The sequence below is a fragment of the Clinocottus analis genome, unplaced genomic scaffold (assembly GCF_023055335.1).
Source record: "Clinocottus analis isolate CAN_PGR_092001 unplaced genomic scaffold, fCliAna1.0.p SCAF_18, whole genome shotgun sequence".
Taxonomy (NCBI): Eukaryota; Metazoa; Chordata; class Actinopteri; order Perciformes; family Cottidae; genus Clinocottus; species Clinocottus analis.
In genome coordinates this window covers 13,636,006-13,649,970 of record NW_027175909.1, presented here as the reverse complement: position 1 = coordinate 13,649,970, position 13,965 = coordinate 13,636,006, and the positions used below count along the sequence as shown (strand labels likewise).

General features: G+C 45.7%; 1 protein-coding gene across 1 annotated transcript in view; it reads right to left on the bottom strand.

Moving 5' to 3' along the window:
- Positions 1-13,965, bottom strand: part of slc4a2b (solute carrier family 4 member 2b) — a 35,043-nt gene that overhangs the window by 2,936 nt on the left and 18,142 nt on the right. Inside the window, exons 4-20 of the mRNA XM_068582242.1 lie at positions 12,178-12,346; positions 11,864-12,087; positions 10,539-10,663; positions 9,439-9,659; positions 7,156-7,292; positions 5,389-5,569; positions 5,163-5,298; positions 4,380-4,590; positions 4,182-4,287; positions 3,880-4,064; positions 3,574-3,787; positions 3,283-3,489; positions 2,949-3,097; positions 1,975-2,169; positions 1,337-1,561; positions 634-723; positions 374-540 (exon numbers count right to left, since the gene is read on the bottom strand). Coding sequence (XP_068438343.1) covers positions 374-540; positions 634-723; positions 1,337-1,561; positions 1,975-2,169; positions 2,949-3,097; positions 3,283-3,489; positions 3,574-3,787; positions 3,880-4,064; positions 4,182-4,287; positions 4,380-4,590; positions 5,163-5,298; positions 5,389-5,569; positions 7,156-7,292; positions 9,439-9,659; positions 10,539-10,663; positions 11,864-12,087; positions 12,178-12,346 — 2,942 coding nt within the window. The remainder of the gene's footprint in view (positions 1-373; positions 541-633; positions 724-1,336; positions 1,562-1,974; positions 2,170-2,948; positions 3,098-3,282; positions 3,490-3,573; positions 3,788-3,879; positions 4,065-4,181; positions 4,288-4,379; positions 4,591-5,162; positions 5,299-5,388; positions 5,570-7,155; positions 7,293-9,438; positions 9,660-10,538; positions 10,664-11,863; positions 12,088-12,177; positions 12,347-13,965) is intronic.

Below are 13,965 nucleotides of genomic sequence, written 5' to 3'. Positions count from 1 at the left end.
ATACAGTATTTGAAGATGTAAACAAATTAGAACTAATTTTAGCACTAGTCTTATTTAAAATCTATTACTATTTAAATATTCTGTGAAAATGGTTATGTAATGATTATTAATTTACTTTCTTGCACTTTTTAATGTATTTAAATATTTTAACTAATGTTCTGGTTCTTTTTTCATTCATAAATATATATATATATACAATTGTATTATCACTCTTACTAAACTGTAAATTGCTACACTGTCACGTGTAAGACTATAAATCCAACTTTAAGATCCCGTTATGTCCGTTGCAGACCTAGAATTAGTCAAACTCACTCCCAACAAACAGACTCTTAAAGTCCTGCTCTTCTCCTTGGTCGTGCGAGCAGTAACTCACGTGGTGATCTGAGTCTCCATGAAGATGAGGATGAAAACCAGCAGAGCGGGCAGGCAGCAGGCGAACATCATCCAGACGGGGAACTCTCCTTTGGAGCCCAGAGGACTGATGACCCAGCCGCGCTTCAAAGGACTCGTCACAGAGAAACCGCGAGGGACGCTCAGTTTCTGACCCACGACGGAGAAGAAGACTCTCGTGAATCTCAAGCGGCCAAAAGGTCGAGCGTTTGTAGAAACCGAGAGGAAGAACGAGAGCGTTACCTGAGTGTAGGTGTCGTCTATACTGTAATCCACCAGCACCATGATGAGGATGGCTATCGGGACGCCGAAATCTCCAATCATCCTGCGCAACTTAACACACAAGATGTGACAGTTTGAGCCCAACTGTCACAGACTACATCGAAGAGTACATGAAAAATACTTATTTACTGGGATTTTCTTATTGTATGACTTTCAAAACTTGTATAAAAAAACTTGTATAAAACGTCAACAGCGTTTTAAGATTGAATGTTGATTTTCACACATAAAAACAGAATGAGAGTGAGTGATTAATAAAGCATCCATCCATCCATCATTAAGTATGACGCTAGTTAGCTTAGCATAGCTTCAGGTCTCCAATCAACATCGTATATTTAGTTTTTGCTTTAATAAACATTTCCCTAAATGTCAAACTATTCGTTCAGTGGTTAAAAGAAATAAAGGAAGTTTAAAATGACAAACTCAAGCGAGGTTAAGTAAAGATGTGTGTGAGATATTTAAGGGTTAATGCTGGAGAACTGTTTTTTTTTTTTTAATACTTAATATTTTATTTAGTTATTTCTACAGTTCGACAAAAAATACGACGCTCAAAAGAAAGAATAAAAGAAAGCAACCATGTGTCTGGACAAGAAGGGCCACAAGGAAAGCAACCACACAAAAAACAACAACTGAGAACTGATGTTTCAGAGTGAATTTGGTTCCTCACCCTTCCAGGGAAGAACGCACTGTTCTTGAACTTGCGCAGGTAGAAAGCGATGAAAAAGGTCCCGGCCATGAGGACCAGAGAGAGCAGCGCCGTGTTGGGCTGGCCCTGGACCGCCTCCGTCAGCGGCAGGCTGCCGTTGCTCTGCACGAAGGTGACGTTGTCCGTCAAGGCGTCTCCTTCCGTGCCGTTGAGGGAGCAACTTTTCAGCGGGTGCTCCTTGAAAATCTGCCAGACGACACAGAAGGTCATTGTGAAAAATATGTACTCTCGCATGTCCACCGGCTGGATTATCATTCATCACTCTCTCGGGTACCGCGACCACACTTTCTGGAAAATGAGATTATCCCGACGCCGAGCCGCCTTTCAAGTCCGTGCCATGAAACTCTAAAAACAGCAAACCTTCCGAAAACCATCAGCCCGGACGAGAGTTAAACTTTTTAATCCATTTAACTTTCAAGGCCAATCAATCACAAAAGATTTCAAATGCACTCGTTAGAAAAACACTCATTTCGCCCCCGAGATTTGAGGACCGTCCAAAGATTAGTCGGCCCGGTTTAGTGTCGGAGATGTGAACACTCAGCGTGGCAACGAAAACTTTTTGTAAAATCGGGAGTTGTTGTTTTCTCGTCTCTTGTTACCCTGCCGAGCTTGATGAAGGTCTCGCAGATGAAGATGAGGGAGATGAGGAAGGAGAAGATCTCCTGGGTGAAGCGGGAGACGAAGCGGACCAGGAAGCTTCCCTCGAAGGCCACCATGACGATCACGATGACGATGAGCCAAAACCCGATCCAGACGCGGCCCGTCAGGTACTCCATGTCGTTGGCTTTGCAGAACTGTGAGGACGCAGAGAAAATGTGGAAAATGTTCACAGTTCCTGAAACCCTGTTCTCTCACTCAGCCTCTTACTTTGAGTGACGGGGTCCTACGTGAACGCTCTACCCAGAGATTGTTAGTTTTTTTATGTGCTCTGCGTACTGGTTTGAGCTTTCACATACTTTGTGCACCAATCAGCAGTGAGCAACGTTTGAAACATATTCTAGTGAAGTGTAACAGTTGTTTGCTTTAGTTGCAGTTGTTGTGAAACCTGCCCATACTTTGTATTTACTGTACAACAATAGACGTTAAGACTGAAACAGAAGTTCCTGTCCAAAGGTAACGAATAGCACCTTCAAGTAAAAACAACACTTAACCCCAGTGAAACTTTTAACAGGGGTTTTATGTGTCGGATCTCTTGGCTGACCTCAATCACTTCCTGGATTATCCACTGGCGACACGACGTCAGGAGGTTACTCCTGATGTCCAAGAAATTACCCAGAACTCCCCTCAAACCGCAACATGTCGTATTTATACCACAGTTTTTGTTCCGATTAAATAAACAAGATATCACATGTCGGTGCTGGTAGTCACAGCGTGACCCTGTTTTATGCTAAGCTAACTAGCTGCGAGCTGCAGTTTTCATATGAATGGTGACAGATGGAGATCTTCTCACCTAACTCTCGACAAGAATGTGAATACGCATATTTTTTAACCTTGAAAGTAATAAACTGCATTTTATGTATTGTAGGCGGTTATTGTCCGGAACACTTGTTGTTGTTGTTGTTGATCAACTCACACTGTAGAAAGCTTCCTCAAAGACCAGCAGGGGTCCCGAGAAGCCCACAATGAGCAGCGGCTGCGCTCCGAGCAAGCAGAAGATCACGCCCTGCACCGACGTCGACACAATCAGCTCAGAAACGCCAATCAAGCCTTCTGTCTTCTCACCTAGCGAACACACACACAATGAACACGGTGATGAAACACCAACACGGTTTATTGGTTCGTTAATAGATCAGTGGAGCGAACCATCGAGACATAAACAATAAAAATAAAAAGGGGCTTTCGACATACGAGGCGCTAAACTGTGACTCCACAGTAAGTCGACTCCCGCTTCCCCGCGAGCATCTCACCCAGTAGGCCTCCGAATGTTATGGCGGGAGAGAGGGCGGCGAAGTAGATGAAGATGACGGCCGCCATGCACTGACTGTTCAGGGCATCCTTGAAGTCACTGAGGTACTTTGGGTAGCGCCGCCGCACGTCTCGTACGAGCCCCCCGAAGGGGCGTCTGGTGCGCTCTAAAGGGTCGTCGGACTTTTTCAAGGGTGTGAGGAGGGCCTCTGTGAGACGGGAAGGAGCAGGTTACTAGTGACGACACCGGGAAGTCAGAGGACAGCAGCTGACATTGAGCCACGGGCGATTACCTTTTTCTTCGAGGCTTTTCGGCTCCTTGGCCAGTTTGACGCCCTGCTCCTCCCTCTTGGCGAGCATCTCCCTCTGGAAGCGCGCGACCGAGCGCAGCAGCTCATCGCCTCCCATCTCTGAAGGCGGCAGCACGATGCTGCAGTCCAGGAAGCTGTTGATGGCGTTCAGCAGGTCCTGCCTGTCGTCTGCCAGGTAAGCTACCTCGTGGAATTGCTGCATGGAAATTCAGACGTAAAATAAAACAAAAACTATCTTTCCCTTCTAAAACTATTGTTCTTCAGCTTTCTTTTGTTGTTTTCGCTCACCTTGTCAGACATGAGTGTGGAGATGGAGCGTCCTATCTGGTGGTAGTCCATGCTGGTGGTGGGGGGTCCCAGCAGAACGAAGAGGAACCGGACCGGCACGGGGACCTCGAGGACGGACTCCAGCTCCACGGCCTCCTGCAGCCGCACAAACGCCATGGTGGGCTGCTCCAGGAAGTCCACACTGCCTGGAAGACGGGCGGGACGAAACAGTCATAAAAACAGACAGTACCTCACTGAGTCCAAGTGATTTGAAATTCAAAAGATTTATTTTAAGTTGTGCGTGTGAGGTTTCCAAGACTCACCCACGAGGACAACGGTGGCCTCGGCATTTTCAGGAATCTTCTCCAGCAGCTTGAGCTCATGTTTGGATTTGGACCGGTGCATCCCGGACACCATCAGCGTCTCCTTCTGCGAATCGAAAGCAACACGATCAGGATAACGAAGGACACTTGTAACCAGGGCTTTTACTTTTTTTTAAATTTATTTGTATAAATCAGCACCGGACTCATCTGCGCCTCGTTCTTCTCCACGTCGATGCGTGTCTCCGCGTCCCCCGCGGTGTGGCCGCCGCCCATGAGCGGGTCGGTCACCGACGGCTCGGGCTGGTGGGCGTGGTTGCCGCTGTGGTGGTGTGTTATCAGGCTGCCCAGACTGGCCGCGGAGATGTTTCTGGGGAAAGGACTGCTGTGCTCCTTCTCGTCGCTTGGGTGACTGTAAGCGAGGTGGGGAGAGGAAGAGAGAGCGTGAACAGGAGGAAGAGTGGCAGGGACGAGGCATGCAGCTACCTAGGAGCAGGAAAAGTTGGTTTAATTCTCATTTATCCTCATAATTAACGGTATTAAATAGTCTTAGCTTCTTGCAATAGTGGATATATTTTGAGTATTAAGCTGCAAATCAGTATCAGTGTGTTCAGTCTTTCTTTCATCCTCATCCTTGTTGTGAGAAGCACGGAGAACCCCTTTTACCCTGATCTTGACATCAACCAGTATGCGAGTATTTGATAAGTTCAGTTGTCCATAAATACAGAGATATCAGCCATTTTAAAATAACCTACCAGCCTATAACAAGCAAACATTTGATTTCACAAAACTGCTTTCAAAACTAAAAGAGCTAATAACAAAGTAGTCGTAATGTTGTGTTAAAACTTTGCCTCAAACTTTCTTTTGAATCTTGGATGAAAGAAACAAACCTAGCCGTGAAGCATAATTCCATCACTAGGTTCATTAATATCCTCCCAAAGGGAAAAGACTGCGTGTTTGCTGCAGTCTGCTGCTGCAGGTCACCTGTGTTTCAGCAGCAGGGCCCTCAGGACATTGGCTCGGTCCTCAGCTTTGATCTGGTCCGATATGATCATCTGTTCCACCACCTGGTGGGCGATGCCCGGCAGGGTCTTCTGGTCCAGGTCCAACAGCACCGCACCTGTGGCCGGAGACACGCTGAGCTCAGCGGTTTGCGATCTGCATCGCTGACCTCCGAGGCTTAAAAAAAATTAAAACTTCCACTCCTCACCGTGCGAGATGGTCTTTCGGAGCGCCAGCAAACTGCGGAAGGACAGCGAGGCCACGTGAGGTTTCCCCCAGCGGTCGGTCTCCTCCTCAACGTCCTCCTCAAACTTGATCCAGCGAGCCGTCTCCTTCCACTGCATCCCCTGGTTCTTGTCCATAATCAGCTCGTTCAGCTCCACAAACACCTGGAGACGACGTCGCACACGAGCAGAGGTGGAGGTGAGACGGGGGACGACGACGTGCACGTTCAGCTCGTGCCAAATATTCAACTCCGTAGCCAAAGCACGTTGGATTTAGTCAGTGGAGCATTTCTAACGTCAACATCAGAACACAGAATCCATGCTTACCGGGTTATTTATTCAAATTCACTCCACACACACAAAAGATACATCTTTTGTGTCATCAACCTAGATGTTTAACTTAGACAAAGTTGCATAAAAACACAGGAAAAACAGCCGGGGGATATCTTAAAAGCGTAATAGTCACAGGGGAATCTCCAGCTGTCTCAGCATCAAATATCTGTTCACGAGCTATTAATTGAAATCGCCATGCTGGTCAGTCTCGATCGCCTGTGAGGTGAAGACCAAACACTCTTTTAGAAAACTCTCAGAGCGTCGCCCGCATGCCCCGTGAAGTCACGCTCACACGGCTCAAACCTGACTCCCGGCCTCACCTTCTGGTACCGAGGCATCGCGGAGTCCGCGTCCAGCAGGACGCCGTCGAAGTGCGAGGCGGAGCGGTACAGAATCACCGGTAAGGACTGGAGGAGCGAGACGGTGCAGGAGAGGACTCAAACACTGATAGAGCGGACGGCGGCGCAGAGGACGGGACCCTCACTTTTACACACAGGTAACTCTTCCTCATCACACACACACACACACACACCTGACAGGGAAACCTGTTGTTTACGCGGGCTGCTGGGGGCTTAGAGTTATGTATGAGAATGTGTGTGTGTTAATAAAACATTGCTCTCTCTCTCCCTCTCGCTCTCTCAGGAGCTCTCAGGGTCTGGTTACCAAAGCTTCTCTCTGCCCTCTTTTTCTTGTCCGTGTGTGAAAGGAAAGATCTCATTCATTCATTTTTAATTGTCTCCTCCTCCGCCCTCCCCTCCCCTGTCCCATCCACACAAGAGACAGGATAGTGATAAATTTGAGAGAGGGAAAGATGAGAAAACATGTCCCAGGATTTGCAACGTTTGATGGTTACGTTTTTAAACACAAAGCGTCGTCTGAAGAAATACATTGTAATTAAAATTAAAAAAAATAGTCTCCCCAAAACTTCCTGGATTTGTAGCTAATATTTCTGGAGTTGGTTGAACCAAAAAAAGCAATTTTACGGCACAACTAAATAATGAACTAATGATCAAAACAATCATGAGTTGCAGCCAAAATTATTGTATATTTTATTTCTCAAGGATAGATTTTTTAAAAATCCTGAAAATAGATGTTGGTGGTTGTTGTTGCAGGAAAACGTAATAAATGACTAAAACTATCTAATAAAAGTGAGACTTTTATCGCCGCTTCATTATTTCTTGAACCTGCATTTAATATTTATCTATTTCCGGATATTTTGTCATTTAATAGAGAATAATAATAATTGAGCGGTCGCCCAAGTTTTGATTTCTAATGAGGAGTTGACTCTTTGTTACCAAAACTAAATCGATTCTACCCCAAAAGTACACACTTCCCAAAGTAATCGTTGGCACCGATGAGGCTGGAGACGCGTCGTTGGGGCATCAATGAGTCCGTGCGTGTCGGGCGTCGTGCCTCACCTCATGTGGGGTTCGGTCCTGCTTGCGGCTGCGAGTGGTCGGCTCTTTGTGGTCCTTGCCCGTGTGCACCACTTGTCCCTTGGTGCTCTTTCTGACCAGGTGTCTGCGCACGCCGGGGACATCTTCAAAACGATGACCTGGAAGAAGAAGAAGAGGCCAGAGGAAGCGTGAGATGTGATGAAGAACACAGAGGAGGAGGACGGGCAATGACTTTAAACATCAGATCTCCTCACACACTCATTTTGAAACGCAAATACAGCATGAACTCAATAAACATGGCATTAAAATAACATATAACTGGCACAGCACGTAGGCTGAAGAATGTTTTCAGCTTTGTTTTGTGCTTCTGCAGCCGTCAGCGTGCACACGTTGACCTTAAACCCCAAGTTCAAATCTCACAGCGGTGCCGGGTCACTTTGCTTTTGTCTCCGTGGTCCCTCGGCGGGGAGTAGAGTTACTCAGGCTGGCATCGCACCAGGCACTGAAAAAGGATGTGGAGAGAGACACCGGATGGCACAGATGCAACACTGCGAGTAGGAATCGTCCCATCAGGCGTTAAGAGTTCAAAATGTACATTAAAGAAAAAAAACTGCAACGAGCAAATGAACTTGTCTTCCCAAAACAACCAATTTCAAAACATCTTACAATAGAAAACTCTTATTAGGTACAGCTCAAGTGAGATTCCCCTCCAAGAATAGCTATTCCTTACCTTTATCAGAGCTTGAAAATCCTATGAAACAAACAGTGATGCTTTTATGGGTCTTCATCAATGTTTCAAGTCAGTTCATAGTTTTTGTCCGAACCTAATTAGCTTTACTTCAGATTGTCTTCACTCTGTTCAGGTCGCTTCGTGAAGTGTGAGGTTTGGGGGTAGACCCTGGAGTAAAAAGAGGCCCGAGTGGCATGAGGCTCTTGAAGGAAGAGGAGGGTTCGTGGTGACTGCTGGCACCGCCGTCTGACAACGTGACGCCCTCATACTGGAGCGTGTACAACTGGGTTTTTTTTTAACGAATCCGGGAGAAAAAAAGTTGCGGTTTCTTTTGACCGGCGCCTGACCCGGCTGAAACTATCAGACTGCATCAGTGAGCAGAGGTGTTAATTTGCTCAGGTCGAACAAAAGGGGAGGCGGTGATCTAATAATTCCTATTGTTGAGCGGCGGCCAGAGACAGAGACACTTTCCCAGGATGATTTACGGTGGCGGGATACAGATAAAAGACGACACGGAGAATACGTGGTGATGAATCTTTTTGGGGAGGCTCGACTCTGTGTCACTAATCCCTATAAAAGACTAAATATCTAGAAAACATTAAGCCCATACCTCAGTCCACAGCTTCTTTACTTTGCCTTCAACTCTACTTAACTCTGCCCCTCGTTTCACTCCGCTAATGAGTGAAGATTGTTAACTGAGACAATTAGCCGCCATGTTGGCTTGGGCCCGAGTCCAAGAGCCTCAGCTGACAGCGGGAACGGCTAATTTAATAATGTGAGCCTGTCCGCCACGCTCTCTGATAAACTGCCGCGCTCTCCTCAGGGGTCGGCTGCCTTACGTAAATCTCTCCGGCCCTTGAACGCGACCCCACGCTGGGGCCAGTGGCTGGGAACGTCACAGGGCAGCGGGGGGGGATAAGCAATGTAGAAGGCACCGGAGAAGGAGGAGGCCCCCCGCCCTCGCCCCGATGCTTCTGGAGGAATCCGAGCATCGACTTGCCGACTCCATGTCTGTGAAAAATGTCTCCGCTTTGTCGTTTTACCCTGCGAGACATTTGTGTGTTGGATTGCCACCATTAGATCAAGTTTTTGTTGCGAGGTCACCGTGACCTTTGAGCACCACAAGCTTAAGCCAAATTTGAATAAATTCCCTCGAGGTGTTCCTGAGAACAGACAGTACGGACGGAGAACCCGAAAACACGGCCGACTTTCTGTTGTTATGTCTTTATTGACTTCACTGCAGAATTTATGATAGAGGTGAGTACTCTGCGTGTTCCTCCTTACAGGTACAAGTAGTCATATGATCAATCGTTAACATAAAAATTAGGATTAAAGCCTAAGAAAACGTATCAACAATAAGCACAGACATACACTGACGTGTGTTTCATATGGAAGTGACCGACTGTATTCTTTAAAATGTCCTTCTCATGGATGAAGGAACGCACCTATTTAAAACCAAAATACACTTAATTTACATAATCTATTTGCGTCCTTATTCCCCACCTGGTGAACTTAAGTCCTCAAAGCAAGTGAGGAACATGAAATCTGCCGCGTGAGAATCCCTCTGTACTCACTCTTGATGCCGTCCAGGTCGGCGGAGGCCAGCGTCTGCGCCTCGCTCTCGTCGGTCGGGATGCGCTGGTACTTGGCCTGCTCGGCCCCCGTCATGTTGCCTGTGCGTCTGCGCTCCTGCAGGTCGTAGCCGCGGCTGGTGGAGGACACCCGGGCCAGCGGTACGTGTTCAGATGGACCCGACGGGGGAGAAGGGCTGGCGGCGTCGGATGAGACCGGTTTACTAGATAAAAAAAATGACAGAAAAACATAAAGTTGTTGATCAGAAAATGACACGCTGTTATGTTATATTCTTTAGTTGAGAAAGAAAAGTTTGACATGTAAGGCTGGAAACGTCCTGCCACTAAAGCATAAATATTTCTCCTCCACTGCTCTCCTTTTATAGTCAATACTCGGCGATTTGGTTGTTACATCAATAATATTTCCACACTTTAGTCATCATCATTTGAATGACTCATTAGACCCCACTAATGCAGCTCAAAAAACACACACAAAAAGCACACACAATTAAGTAAAAAAGTGAAGAAAACAATGCTCGGTCAGTAATCCTTCAAAGCACTTTTGAAAGAAACACAATGAACTCACCGTGCTTTAAATGTCAGCTGCCGACAGCATTTCAAAAGAAACTTTTTTCCCTTAATTATTTCCTCCGTTTATCAGGATGTTTTATAAAACAAATCCGCTGTTCTTAGGCTGCTCTCCAACGGACTGAGAACAAGCAAAAAGCAAAAAAAAGGTGTACGAACGCTGTTTTTCACCCCGAGCCAAGATCAGACCCTCGTGAAGAGGAACAGTAAATGTCGTCGATGGAGCGTCGGGCTGCTGAGGTGTGTTGCGTGGCAATAGCGACAGGTGATTTATGGGTCTCCAGCGAGGGGATTACATCGAGATCGAGCCCAGCAGGCCCACTGGATGCCTGAGACGTGGTAACGTACGGCGTGTACCTCACCGACCAATCGACAACGCGCCTGAGCCGTTTCGCCCAATCAGAACGTCTGTGGGAACTTTTTTTTCAGCAACACGGCAAAAACATGCGATCGTCACAGCAGGTAAAGTCTCCCAGGACCCCTTTCTTTCAGTCCGAGAACTCGACTTGACTCACTCTGAGGAGGTTTCTTCTTCGGCGCCCGCTCCCGCCGCAGACTGCGGCACGATGTCCAGCTCTCGGCCCGAGTGCAGGCTCTCTTTGGCCCGTTTGTCCACATGGTCTTCGTCCGAAACAAAGAACTGTGGAGGATGTACAGAGCACTGGTTACTGTAAAAAACAGACCACTAACCCAAAACCTTTACCAGGAACTTCAGGTTATAAAACAGCAGAGAAATCAAACCGCCATGTGCACATTAGTCCAAGGGTGAGACTTGAAGAGTTGTAATGAATTAAAGAAATAATTATATCCTTCTTCTTAAAATAAGAGACAATTTATATTCAATAAGCAAACAATGAGTGAACATAAGAAAAGATATGCGATGGGAAAACTGGGAAAACTAATGGACATGAAGTCAGTCCACTGACACTGAGGCCAAACACAAAACTAAAACTGTTCAATTAAAATAAAACGACTGCTCTCCATCATCCATTACACGTTACGCAGCAGTGCAGAGTTACATCTATAGTCTCATTTTGTGAAGCATCATAACAACCACACATGAAACCCACTGATGAATGATTAAGACGATACTGAAATATTCATAGAGGAACATTTGTTAACGCTACAACAGGTTGTGCATCAGAGCACGGACTCCGGCCAAAGTGTAGCGCAGCACATTCCTGAACGCTTGTTCACTCGCGTCTCGATGTCATATCGGACATTAAAGGTCGCTGTGACCCCCAATCACACATTCATGAACCGTTTTTAAATTGGAAAGTAGAATACCTCGAATAAGGTATTAAAAAATAAGTTTTAAAGCCCTATCAACATCAAATAATGATTATTATGGTGTGTTGAATAAATAGTACAGCACATTATGCAGTTAAGATCTTTTATCACATATTTGATCAGCTAGATTTTTGACCAGTACTCTATAATTAAACAGAATACATTGAAACAATTAAATACTTTGCCTCCTTTCCTCTTCATGTTTGCCATAACGCTTAGATTATGTATGAAGTATTCTTGCTAAAAATGTGTGTTTTTGAGAGAGTTGAAGCGATTCGTAGATCGTCAGAAACTATTTTGATTCCTGATTGTTTTTTATTTTTTAAGTCAAAATGCTAAATGTTGATGGTTTCAGCTTCTCAAAGAGGATTTGCAGCCATTTCTTTATTTTTTATAATGCAGTTAACTAGACATTTTGGGGGTTTTGCAGTGTCAAAAGAGTCGATTTTAAGCAAAATAAATAATGTGTAAATGCCGAAGTTATTCTCTGTCAGTGCATTTTCACTCACTTATAAGTTAACTTAAAGATTGACATGAAGGCGAACGTTACCTCCACGTCTTTCCCTCTCTCCGACTCGGATGGAGCAGACGTCTCCGTCCCCTCGTCCTCGTCTTCCTCTTCATCCTCTCCCTCCTCTATGGGGCCGCTGCTGGGGACATGGCTGCTCTTGTGATCTTTGTCCTTCCTCCTTTTCTTGCTGCTCTTCTTCCGGCGTCCCTCGGAGGGCAGTTTGGACAGCGGTCGGTGGATGTGGTGAGAGGAGTGACGGTGGTCTGGGCAGAAGGTAAAGCACGTATAAAGCATATATCAAACGTTTCTATGTACTTTTTTTATTTCTTTGGCTCGCTGGCCGGCGACCTCACATTCAATGTCCTCCTCGTGGTAGTTGTGGTGCTGCTCATCAGGTACGGCGGCAGCGGGGCTGAGGATCTGCTGAAAGCGCTGGACCCCGAGGGCTTTGTTCAGGTCCCCTTCATCCTCCTCTTCAGGGTGCTTAGGCCCGTGTGGTGCTGAGGCAGCAGACGCCTCTGGCTGCAACACAACAAATTAACAAATACATTAAATTCAATTGATCAGAATTTCAGAGATCCAAAGTGTTCAATAAATGTGTCAGCCATGACGAAATAACTATATAAATAAATGCAGACAAATGCATAATAAAACCCTTAATTTGTAAAATAATCCAATAAATTAGAAGCTACTCTCAATATTATTAAACAAAGTAGTTCATCCGCTTCTTTCCACAATAAGTTAATTGTTTTTCTTCATATAAGCAATTTCTTTTTCAAATTATCCTTGTTTAAGTAGTAAACAAAGTCTCCACCGGAGGCTTTTCTCACACTCACACTCACACACACACAGAACGAGTGGCATGGCTTTGAGACGGAGCACGCTGCCTTTCACCGAGACCGCCACCAGAGGGAGCTCTGGTTCTGCAAATTCATCCGCAGTCAGGGCATCATATGACGAGTCCTTTCATGCATATATACCCTTCTGAATATTTGGCCTGCAATGGGAAACACTAGCCATGTGCTTTAATCAGTTGCTCCTTTTTCCACGTGTGACAGGGATCATGTGGGTGATAAGAGATCTGTTTTCTCGCAGCAGGAAGCCGTGCCCTGCTGCGCCCTGCTCTGCCGGTGGGATGTTGTGAAAAGGATCGGCTGCAGCGACGCGGCGAGTGGATCCGCTTTGGCTGACGGGATCGTGCCGTAGCCGCCTGGCGGCGGAGTGTAATTGTTGCCATGAGGACTGCGCAGGTGCCTCAGATCCTGCGGCGAAACCCCTTCCCCCTGTGAGGCAAAACTCAGGGGCCACAAGTCATCCGAGACTCTTCCACCTGCAGCTCCTGCTTACATTTGTGTCAGAGCTTCACTATTATGCTCAGCAGACTGCTACAAGAGCATCAGATATAACACAATGACACTGGCAGAAAGTACCTAAAAAATGTACTTGAGTATTTCCATTTCATGGTACTTAACATTCTACAACATTTCAAAAGCGAAATACTGTACTTATTAATTCACAACATTTATCTGACAGCTTTAATTGCTCGTTGCTTATTAAAAAAACACATTAGACATTTTTCAGGGGCCATTTTTCTGCAGAATTTACTTTTGTATATATATATATATATGTATATATGTATATGTATATGTATATATATATATATTTAAAGTGCCAAGACACCAAAATAAAGCTGGACATAGTATAATATCTTAAATCATCACATACAGAACAAGAACTAGTAGCAACTTATCCGCATGATGTGAAGCAGCGTTGCTACTTTCTTTGTTCCACTTTCATCACATTTAGTGTGTCAAACCCATCAAGAGCAGAAAATGTGAACAGGACCCTCAGGATGTGGTCGTGAATCCATCTCGCTCACAGCTCGACAGATGGTCATGAATCACAGCATGTGCACAGAAAGTGTGAAGAACTGATTCCCATGATCCGCATTGACGTGCAGATTTTTCACTCTGACCTTTTTTATTCATGCCACACACAGGTGACAGAAGCATAAAGCCCTGCACAGAGCTGTCGACAAGCTGAGACTTATGGGTAAGAAAAGGACAGCTCAGCCTGTTAAGCACACATTCAATATTGACCCAAGTCTCAATTCTTCTTATAGCTTTTTTTTTGTTTTGTTT